At 43.1% G+C, this 11,512-nt stretch overlaps 1 protein-coding gene across 1 annotated transcript; it reads left to right on the plus strand.

Annotated features, from left to right (window-relative positions):
• Nucleotides 1-3,311: 3,311 nt before the first annotated feature.
• dact2 (dishevelled-binding antagonist of beta-catenin 2) lies at nt 3,312-8,577 on the plus strand. Its single transcript, XM_042433590.1, has 4 exons — nt 3,312-4,208; nt 5,590-5,722; nt 5,858-6,148; nt 6,323-8,577. Exons 1-4 carry the CDS (start codon nt 3,936-3,938, stop codon nt 8,209-8,211), a joined length of 2,586 nt encoding a protein of 861 aa, XP_042289524.1. The 5' UTR covers nt 3,312-3,935; the 3' UTR covers nt 8,212-8,577.
• Nucleotides 8,578-11,512: the final 2,935 nt, after the last annotated feature.

Below are 11,512 nucleotides of genomic sequence, written 5' to 3' on the forward strand. Positions count from 1 at the left end.
TTCATTTTGTTCAAAAATGCATTTAAAAGTTCATCTGAAGCTATATGAGGCCTCAGCAGTCTGAATTAGTCATATCAAGTTGATATCTGCCATATTTACAGTTTTTTTAGCATAAATTTCCCTCTTTGGGTTTCCTCAGACAGCGTTTCCCTGTTGAGCTGCAGTGGAAGTATAGTAACAGAAAGAGGGACTCCTAAAAAGACTAATCTGGACTGCTGAAGCTTCATGTTAGCTTCAGATAAACTTTTAAATAACTTTTTGCACAGAAGGAGGACTGTGGATTTTGGTCCCCATCCCTTATATTGGTGCATTATGAAGGGATCTTCTAATGGCCAGTATGAACAGGAGAAACTATTTCAGTGTTTATTTGGGCACCTGACTTTTGTTTTAAGACAGACTTGAAAAACTGTGAACCTGTCCTTCAACATCAAAAAAAGTGGGATTCTGCGTGAGAGGGACTCTGAGGTTCATTCATTCATTCAAACAACCAGCACTGTCATGGTCTGACGTGGCAGACCAAGGGAGGCTCTGTTGTCAGATATAGGAAGCCACTTTGATCTCCGAAATTCCTTATTTTCGCCTTTGTTGATGACAGAATACCTGCGAAAGGGATTTTCAATCAGAGAACCTGCATGGGAATCCCCTGACACACACACACAATTATGTGAAACAAACCCCCGGAAATAGTTTGAAATCAACAACACCCATCATAGGAATTTTGCCTCTTTTTAAGCATCAGAGTGTCTTTATCAGATTTTCCTCCTTTGAAGTAGTAAATTCACAATGCCTACATGTGAAACAGGTTGTTTTTTTTCCCATGTACACAGAGCTGACAACAGATTCACTCCTCAGCTCTTCCTTTCGCACATACACACAGACACTCTCTCAGTCCCACATATGACAACACCCCATATTTACTTCTCTGACTTCCATCCCGCACATCCTGTTTGTGGCAGCATCTTCCATTGTTTCCATCTGCATCTACCTAAGCAGGTACAAAGCTTTTATCAAGCTGTTACCACAGCAGCTGTTCTTCAACAAGTATACTGGATACAGTAAAAGGGATCCCTACCCATGTGCTTTTGTTTCGTTATCAACATTTGGCTGCTTTATCATTTCTTAAGTGGATGGAAAAAAAGGGAGGGAGGATGGAAAATCTGCTGATAAATGCAGAACACAAAGAAGAAGCCACACAAAGAAAAACCTCCACAGAGACAAAGCTTTCTGGATTTAGCCTGGCAAAGTGGTGGGTAAAAAGGTTTTTTTTGGAGAAGCCAGGGTGGAGGAGTTTAAGAGATCTTCTCTTGATTAACAAAAACAGGGCACCTTTTGGGCCAGCACCCCAGCTGATGTCACCCTTTAGGAAGTGCTTTGAAGGGGATGGGGGCAGAGGGACATCCAGGCATTACAATGCGGTGTTGTATGCCAGCAGCATCACTAGGACATGACGCTATCCCTGTGAGGAGTGGGCTTCACAATGCACTCTATATTTGCTATAATGTGAGCATCTTGATGAGGGGCCTACCAAAGTGCACTATCAAAGTGACAGGGATGTGTGTTTGGGTAAACAAGTGACTGAGCTCCATATCTCAAAAAAATTATCAGCTAAATGAACCAACTTCATTTTGCACCATTTTGCATTCAATTGCATAACAGCAAGTATAATAAATATAAAATATTCTGTATCCACAGGCAATTTATCAGAAAATAAAACTTATCCTGCAAGAGTGAGAAGTTGTGTGAGACTGCCCTCTAGTGTTTCAAATTCATTATAAAAATGCACGTTGACTGTGAATTCACATTCAAAAAGCCATTCAAACGGCATGTAAACCACATATTAATGATCAGACAGATCTGTTTATTAAACTTGAATTTAAGATACTTTAATCACCTTGACTGTGTGCTGTGTGTCCTGTGTTTGTGTGTGTGTGTGTGTGTGTGTGTGTGTGTGTGTGTGTGTGTGTGTGTGTGTGTGTGAGTGTGTGTGTGAGTGTGTGTGTGTGTGTGTTTGTGCGTGTGTGATGCTCACACAGGTGTACACCGCCCCTGGTATTTCGGTATTTCCTTTGAACTCTGGCTTCAAGATAGCTGGAGATATCAGCATCAAAGAATCTCCCCACCTGTGATACAGTGCTAACAGCCACAGTGTAAGTGAATAGTTTGTAGCTTGCCTCATGTTGCCTATGCCTGTGATGAGGGCTCAATCCTTCTCTTATTTATGTGTTATCAGATTATTGAAAATGAGAACAAGTGTTTCATTTGACTGAGACTGATGAGCAATAGCTCAGGAGGAAAGAAAACAAGAGGGATACTTGATATTTGCTGTATGAGTCATATTGTTGAGGCTACTGGCACTTCAAAACCAAAAACAGCAACAGAGGGTCAAATAATAAGGGTTATGTAGTTTTAAAGGGTGACCAGAAGTAGAACACACTAGATTCACTGATCCAACTCTGATTCACTGATTCACTGACGATTATAATTTACTACAGTATTTAGGCTTATTTTTTAACAGAATGATGTTGATGTGTGATGTTTTTTCAGAGGTTTTTGCTCCTCCTGGCTCAAGGCCTTGCCGTAAGGATTCTTAATAAATTATCTAGTCTCACATTGAGCCTTAAAATATAAGTTGGAAATAAAATAATTATCTCTTAAAATGTCATGAAACAAGTTTGTTTGGGAAAAAAATATGTAATCTCACTGACAGATTTCTTTTTAACTTGTTTTGAGAAAAACAAATGGTATTATTGCACAAATATTGCACAAGACATCTGGAATATTTGCTTCTGATTGGATGGATCAACCATAGAAAAAATGGAGACTTGTGTTTGAATGGTTTCTGTGATGTAAACATCATATAGCTTACATGACCAGTTGGAAGAAGCTACAGTGAACATATATGCTGTGATTATGTCCAACAGTGTGGAAGAGGATTATTTAAACTACTTCAAAGCTACTGAGGGAGAAATAAAAGTGTAAATGTAAGAGGTTTAAGATCATTTTCAAGTAGGACAGAGACGTGCCTGTTAATTAAAGTGATATGACAGTGAGAGAATGTGTATTTATGCATCAGATCACATTGTCTGCCACTAAATTATGAATGCCTACAAACACTTGCCAGAAAAACAATATTCCTTACTGCCACGAGGGGGTGCCATTCATCTATTTCTGCCCTCAGGCCACTTCAATCTGTTTTTCTTTCTCTGTTAACAAAAAAAAAACAAGAAAAGTTCCTACTTGAATAGAGAATTTATTTAACATTTATGTAGATAGCAAATGGTTGATATGCAACAGATTCATTCAATGTAAATGTGATTTCAAATGTTCTGTTTTACATTCAAGTTGAATCCCTGCAAATAAACAAGCTGTTAAAATGTATAATTTTCAGATGATTTTCCTCTTTTCTTTTATTAGGAGGTTGTTTGCCTCATAATGATGATGATTGAGGATCAATACTTCACTTTCCCTGAAATCACCTCCAGCAGACTTTCACACTTTCACAAAGATGAGCACCCATCTCAGAGTAGACTCTCAGTATTACTGGAGAGAAGAATAACAACAAAAGAACAGTGGAAATAGCATAATAATATGCTTATCATGGCATGTGGTATTATGCAGATGAACTTAGTACATGCCCGGGCAGCTCAAGTGAAGACTTGAATGGGGAGGATTAGTACCAGATGTTCATTGGGACCCAGTGGCCAGCCAATAGGGAGGAAGACCATTTGGTCTGTGGGAGGAGCTCAGTGTATCCTCTGTGCTCAAGATTCAATCTAACAGGTAGTTTAAAACCCAAGCAGGTCAACTGCAGCAGTAAGACATAACTACAGACGCTGTTATCCTGCGAGGAGCGCATCTCGAGCCAGCAGCGGGGTACAACAAAGATATTTCCTTTGCATTTTGCTTCTGGATATGCCCGGACACTACTCTCCAGCATGCTGAGCAGGAAGGGTTCTTGTGCGGGGATGATGAGCGCCGCAGCCGGAGCGGACCGCAGCAGGGTCGGGGAGAGGCTGCAGGCTGCTCTGGCCGGGCTGCAGGAGCTGCATCTGCTGAGGGACAGACAGAGCGACATGGTGAGCTGGGCACTGAAGGTGGACCGAGAGGAGCCAGTGACTTCTGTCCACGCAGGTCCGGAGGGTCCCAGGATGATGGGGGCCGAGGAACAGCGGCTGGAGGCGACTCTTACAGCCCTGAAGCAACAGCTGGTAGGAAGTTATTTAAATGAAAAGCCATAAAACAGAATAATTAAAATGCCTCTCAAGGGGTATTATGTGTATGTCGTAATTAGTTGTACCATAGGAAGTACGTCTTTCACTATATTTATATTCTATACCATTAGGCTGACATTGGGCTCACTCTTTTCCCAAAAAATTACAGTAAAATAGTCCTTGGAATAAAATCATCCATGTGAATCCTGCCGTCAGCTGATGCTCATGTGCATCCAGTCTTCAATTATTACCAGACACACTTTCATGCTCTCAGCTGGGGGTAGGAAGTAGGATAGGTGTCATAAATCAAGGTTCATTGCAGGACCAGAGGACTGTATTTGTGTGTGAGCGCTGCACTGCAGGGGGGCACCCTCAATCATTAACCACTAATGTCAGGAAATTTAAGCAAAAAAAAGATGGCGGTGTGGTTTTTTTAAAGGTGTATATTTTGCTGTGAATGACACTCAATGAGAGTCTCAGCCCAGAGAGGCCCCTGAGTGCTACTGACAACTGGCTGTGTGGAGTTTTCCATGACAAGCTTTTTCCATGTTGCTGCCATTATAACAGGAAGTGCAGGGATTAAGGTGCTATGCATGACTTTCAATAGAACTGTGCAAATGCAACGAAGGGTAAAATGTACAACACAGGGGCACCATAAGGTTCAAATTGTGTTCTACAGTCACCCAAAATACAACCACAACCCATCTAAAAAGACACCAGTAGATACATGTAAACCAGATGTTGAAACCTTTTACTATAGGTCATCGTTTTGCTGATGTTTAAATAGAAATCAACTGACCTAACTTGATTTTACAAGAGAATAAAACATTAATTAAATGCAGCATTTTGCACTTAATAACCCTCAGCCCTTATTTTGAGAACAACTGTAACAGTAAAATGCCCGGTCCTAGCTGCAAAGCAAACAGTCCTTCATCCCAACCCCCAAGCTTTCCTCCTCAAGTCGTTTACACAATGGCCAGGCCCTCGCTGTGGGGGAGAAATGAGTTACCCACCACTGCTTCTTCCATGCTCCCCCATGTCCTGCTGGGGTTAATCATCAGCCACAGCTGGGTTGGTTTTGTTTTTCAGATGGCTGTACATTAGAGCATCCTTTATCTTAAAAAGGCATTCTCTCAATGAAATTATAGCATTGCTTACCTACATCCTGACTTTTCTGCTTATTTCCTTGTTCATACATACAAATAAAGCACTGAACATGAACCTGTACAGAGAATGTTTGTGTATTTGTATGCATGTGGGTGTGCCAGGAGTTGTGTTGCAAAACACTGTTGCTCTTCCCGACTTGCCTTTTGGTTTAGCTGACCCGACACATATTTTGTGGGTTAGGTTAAAATGTTATGTGTTGCCTGTTTTGCAGTCTCGTCTTCGGAAGCAGGATGTAGGCCTGAAGACTCACTTGCAGCAGCTGGACCAACAGATCAGTGAGCTGAAGCTGGATGTGAGCAAGGCCTCCACAGAGCAGCTGGAGAGTGACAGCAGGCCAAGTTCAGGTCTGTAAGCACATAGTCTCAAGAAGCCCTACAGTTGCTTACTTTCTAGTACTAAAGCGTACACCCAATCTACCATCACATGACTGTTAAATCCTGAGGAAAATACTCATGAGTTAATCATTCTGCTCTCTCCAGGTTTCTATGAGCTTAGTGATGGTGGCTCTTGCTCGCTGTCCAACTCGTGCACCTCAGTGTACAGCGAGTGCCTGTCATCCTCCCAGACAAGCCTTCTCCTCCCGCCCATGAGTCCTGCTAATTCTCACATTAGCCCTCCATTACAAGTTGATGTTTGCCGCCGGCGTTCAGCTGATGAGAGCACTACCCAGCCCAACCCTCCACGTGCCACAGGCCTCCATCTGGGCAGCAGCAGGATCCGAGCAAGCACTAGTGCCACCGAACAGGCACGACCAAGACCTGTGTCAACAGGTAACCACATCTCTCAATCTCTTGTTTAAGCCAGTCTTGTGTTGAAATGGGAGCCACGCAACTGTTACTAAGCAACTCAACATGCAGTTTCTTGCATAATAACATGTAATTCCTCAGTGAATGTGTGATTTGAAAGGTAAATCAGTATTTTTGTGTTGCCCATGTGTTTATCAGGTGATCTCGATAGGATGATGGCCCAAGGACCGAGCTACTACAAATCAGTGGATTCAAAGAAACCCTCAATGTGCCCAAATCCGAAAACCTCCACAGTGGACCCCAAGTTCCAGAGCAACCTGGTGTCCCGCAGTGGGACGGAAGTGTATCAATACCCTAGCCCCCTGCATGCTGTGGCTCTCCAGAGCCCCATCTTTTTCCACGGGGCCGAACCAGACACACCTGGACTTCTAGAGGGGCACGGACCCTCGGTGAATGGATCTGACACCCTGCGAAGGGCACAAATGGGTTATGACACCAAGACCCTTGGTTACATTGACAAGCTCCTCCAGCGCAGCTTGAGCAAAATCCAGAATGAAATGGGCACAGAGACTCTGCAGACACACAACGACTATCACAGGAAGCCCACTGAGGTTGTACCTGCATTTCCTGAAGTGTCTCAGAAAGAGGTGTCTCAGCTGCAGCCTCTTCCAGCCCAGACCACAAACATCATACAACTAGATAATGACCAGAAGAGGCACTGTATGACATACTTCAGTCAAGACACAGCTGATAACACAAACCACAAACAGTCAGTGAGAGCTCTGGAGGTTTCATACCGGTGCTCCTATCCTACTGCCATGAGGGAGTACAGCTCTGATGAGGTCACTACTTCATCCTTGAAGAGAAATGACAAAACACAGGGAGAATATGGTAGCATAGCGAGAAGCCATTCAGAGAAGAGATGTGGGGATAATCCGGAAACAAGGCCACTAGAGAGGAAGGGCCACAGGCAGAGACCAGCCATGGCTCACAGCTCCAGCACAGAGGAGAGTCAAAGCTTTGAGGTTCACACTGGTCACACAGCTTCCCCTGAGTTTGTCCATGCCAAATTTGTCCCTGCTGGTTCTCAGAGGGTCAAGGTGAGACAGGCAGACCGTAAAACCAAAGCTGTAAAACTCAGGAGAAAAAGCAGTGAGAAACCCCGAGCAATCAGGCAGCAACATGGCTACTCCTCCGGTGAAAGGACCAGAGAGAGCAGTGGATCCAAGGGAGAACCGAGAAGATCAGGAAAAGGAAAGGTGATCCAGAAGTTTACCACCCATCACACAGAGGAGTGCAAACAGGGCTCAGGCTCAGACTCAAGCCATTGTGGCCTGGGACTGATGCACACCCACAAAGTCTATCCTAAGCCGCATCCTATCCCTGCTGTTACCAAGTCCAGCAAAAGCCGCAGAATGCAATGTGTGGAGTACGAGCAGCCTGTAGAGCAGAGGAGGAGGAAACAAGGGGCTGCCAAGTGGCCATCCAATGTGGAGATGTTCCAGGCCTCGTATGCTCAGAATCAGAGGTCAAAAGAGCCCCATGCTCAGGCACCAGGGAGCATGCAGATTGTCCGCAGCATGAGTGCCAAGCCAGGCCAGTGGGTAGGACCTCCTCGCCCCTTCCAAACCTCCATGTCCTCTAACTCTTTCCTCCACAGTCTCAATGCCAGATATCCTCCAGCACCCTTCCATGTGTCGGCCCACTACCCACCCAGATGTGAGTCTGAGTACTCAGCTGAATGTGCCTCACTCTTTCACTCCACCATTGTTGAAAGCAGCGAGGGGGAGATGAGCGACAACACCACCAACCGCTTTGGAGATAGTGAGTCCAGCCAGAGCTTCCAGTCCTTCTCGGACTCCGACAGCAGCCTGTCCCTGGACGAGGGGGACCAGGTGGACAGCCACGAGGAGGAGGGAAGTCTAGTGTGGGCTGAGGCTGCACTTGGGCCCACTGCCGCCGGACGGCCCCTCCAGCAGCTCCCACGCCCCGAGCCCTCAGCCTGTCGCATCAAAGCCTCCCGAGCCCTGAAGAAGAAGATTCGCCGGTTTCAGCCTGCCTCCCTGAAGGTCATGACCCTGGTCTAGCAGAGTTCCCCCAGGCAGCATGAAAAACACAGAGAGCTGTGGGAAATGCTCTGAAAACTTGTTGGAAAGATCTTGTCTGGTCTTTCAGCACAGTTCCCTTAATTATCACTGAGAGACTTCATTTGTGCACTGATTATTTTGTTGAAAAGAAAAAAAACAAGTGGTTAAAACTGAAACTGTACAAAAATGGTGCATGTATAAAAGCAGGTACAACACAATTATTATATGTACACTTAATTTGTAAATAGTTATGTTATTATAATTACATTTTCTCATAGCATGTGGCTGCGTTTGGTGATTTCATGGGCAAAATTGTTGTCATACAATTGTCTGTACATTAAGAAATAAAACCAATCTTTTTACATTTTTTATTTCAAGTAATAGTTTATTTTCTGTTAATTTCTTCATTTTGCTCATTGATTATAACTATTTCTGTCTCTCTCTTTTGAATAAAGTGTTATTTAATGTATGTTGAGACAGCTCGATTTTTTTATGTATCCTTCACTTAACGCACTCAGCTTTTCTTCATGAATGAGTAAGCAATGTTGGCAACATCTCAACCTCTCTCCTCTTCTGATGACTATGACACATGTTGAAAAAAATCTCCACTTAATCCTCACAAATGTCCTGCTGAAGCTGACCAATTTGGCACAGATAGCTGTAACAGCTTCTTATCTGGTTTCCTGATTCTGCCCAGCTGTTGGATTAATAAGTTGCTGTTTCAACAATCAGCCCAGACAGTTGTGTTTAATTAGAGGGTGAAACTTATCAGCACTCAGACATTTAAATGTGGGTAAACACACTTGCACTGAAGTACTAAAACACACAATCACACTCCTACAATTTCAGGCATTGAGATGATGGTTGTTAAAGCTCAGGTTTCAGTGCAAAGACTTGAGGTTTTAAAACAGTTGGTGTTTATGGCAAAAGGCACATTGGATTTAGAAGGAATGACAGATGATAAGAGGCTCCTCATTTCTGAGCTGTCATGAGGAGATTAGACAGTGGGCAGCTGCACAGAGTTGCCCAATAATCTCATTTCCAAAATCCACCTTGGCATCTTTCCATTAAAATTCTTTCAGATGGGGTGAGAAAAAGGCCACTTGTGAAGGTAAGTAGTCCAGTGACTGGCTTTCCAAATATCAGCCCTCTCTCCCGTGGTCGTATACGTAATAATGTTTTCTCCCATCAGGCAGCCACTGTGACCTTAACGTTCCCAACTAAGAAGCTTACAGGGCTGACAAACATTTTCAGCATTTCATCAAATTTTACTTTGAAGTTGTGTTCCCTGCAGATTTAATCACCATGGAGACCATTATTTTTAAGGCTCATGAATCATGCATTTAGTGAGACTTTCTCTCACTCTCCTTTAACTAGAAATGTTCAATTTGCTTTCAAAAAGAAGAAAAGACATCATTCTTTGAATAAAAGTGCTCACTAAAGGGCATATGTTAATTCAGTAGCATTCTCTTCTCTACGCATCACACAAAGACAGGTCCAAAGGGCAAAAGCTTCAACACACATCAAAGATTGCATTTTAAGTTCAGCAAGTTGCTACAATTGAATCAACTTATTAGGATTTGTACATCCAGCTGACCTCTGTCCTCTCTGTAAGAGCGACAGCGAGTGGTCGGAGGGATTAGCGCTGCTGTTTTCAACCAGGCTCAGAGGGAGCATGACAGGCGCTGGACTTGTCTTTGATGTTGAGTATAGCAGAACTGTGCCGGCTTGACCTTGTGTGCTTACTGACCTTTCCAGCTGTAGAGCTGGCTCATCTCTGGAGGCACATCTCCCTACAATAGAGGGGTCAGGGGCCTTTTTGTACCCTTGCTGTCTCTGGGCTTGTCTTTTTTTGTGTTTCCTCATGTTCAACGTGTCACTTACTTTCATTTAACTCATTGTTTTAGTCTGTTGGTAAGAAGATGGGTCCACCTGCCTACTGCGAGTTGTGCTCCTGTCTGAAATTTGTTCTTTAAAAATAATTACCTAGGAGAGGTTTTTCAGAATCAGCCTGCACAGATAAATAATGTAATAATTGGATGCTGGATAAAGACAAATTGGATAGGGAGTGAAACCTCTTGGGGTTGAATTGAAATTAGCAACCTGTGCAACAGGTGTACAGGTGCACACCTGTAAATAGGATTTGGTCATGATATTTTATAGGGTAGTTGAGTGCGGGGGGGTTACCTTCACACTGCTTTATAAAATGCTCCCCACGGATGGCTGTCAAGTCTTACTCAAAGACTACAGATGTTGTGTAGGATCTTATTACACAGATTGTGGTTCAAGTGCAAATGGTTGCATCTAATCAGGATCATACATTTTCTGCTGACACCACACCTGCTGGTGAAAGGTCTTTACTGAGGTCCTTTAATCTTAACAAAGGCAGATTTATCATGCCTTTTTCACATGGCTAGAGAACCACGCATACAATTGTAAGCTCTTTTTTTAAAAAAAGGATAGTTTGACATTTTGAGGAATTTCCATATTTGCTTTTTTGCTGAAAATTAGATGAGAAGATTGATACCACTCTCATGTCTATACTATAAATATGAAGCAACCTCAAGTAGCCAATTAACTTAGCTTAGCATAAAGACTGGAAACAGCTATCCTGGCTCAGTCCAAAAGTAACACAAAAATTGGAAAATGTAATGTAATAGTAATGTGTTAAAACAATGAAAGTACTGAAAGTGCATGGTTTAAGCAGCAAAATGATCTAAGCAACAGTTCATTGACTTAACACTCCAGATTTCCTCACACACACTCTCTAAACCAGTCGGCAGTAGGATATGCTTGTCAGTGTCCAGTGAGATAAAAATAGGTGGAAGTGTCATGAATTACTCTGAGTACTGGGGCAGGTAAACACTGAGGTAATGCAGAGAACGCATGCCGCTGAGCTGCTTTGGAGAGTGATCTTATTACACATCCCACATCAGGTCACTGGACTTTTTCTCTGCTAACACGCATCTCATTCGATTAACAAACATTTCATCTAGGTCTTACTATCTAAAGTGATCCAGGAAAAGAATGATCAAAATGTATCCTAATATCAAATCCAGTATTTTTCAGTTGTTTTAACAATTCTGTGACAATGTGACATCCGTAAAAACAAGAAAAACATTGCAAACAAACGTAAGAGAGAGCAGAAAGAGGAGTAAGAACAACAAAGGGTGCACTGCAGACAGGTGCTAATTAAACTTTGACTTGGTTCACATTAGGTCACAGTTGGAAGGGGGGGGGGTTCTCCTCTTACATGTGCATGAGGTAATCCCAAAACCCAACATGGACCAGCCCTTCCCAG

This window comes from Thunnus maccoyii, chromosome 14 (genome assembly GCF_910596095.1).
Source record: "Thunnus maccoyii chromosome 14, fThuMac1.1, whole genome shotgun sequence".
In the NCBI taxonomy this organism is placed as follows: domain Eukaryota; kingdom Metazoa; phylum Chordata; class Actinopteri; order Scombriformes; family Scombridae; genus Thunnus; species Thunnus maccoyii.

Excerpts from the sequence above, each read along its gene's own strand:
- dact2 (XM_042433590.1), top strand. The coding sequence starts at position 3,936 with ATGCTGAGCAGGAAGGGTTCTTGTGCGGGGATGATGAGCGCCGCAGCC. Across the intron at positions 4,209-5,589 it reads CAGCCCTGAAGCAACAGCTG|TCTCGTCTTCGGAAGCAGGA; the intron begins GTAGGAAGTTAT and ends CCTGTTTTGCAG. Across the intron at positions 5,723-5,857 it reads TGACAGCAGGCCAAGTTCAG|GTTTCTATGAGCTTAGTGAT; the intron begins GTCTGTAAGCAC and ends TGCTCTCTCCAG.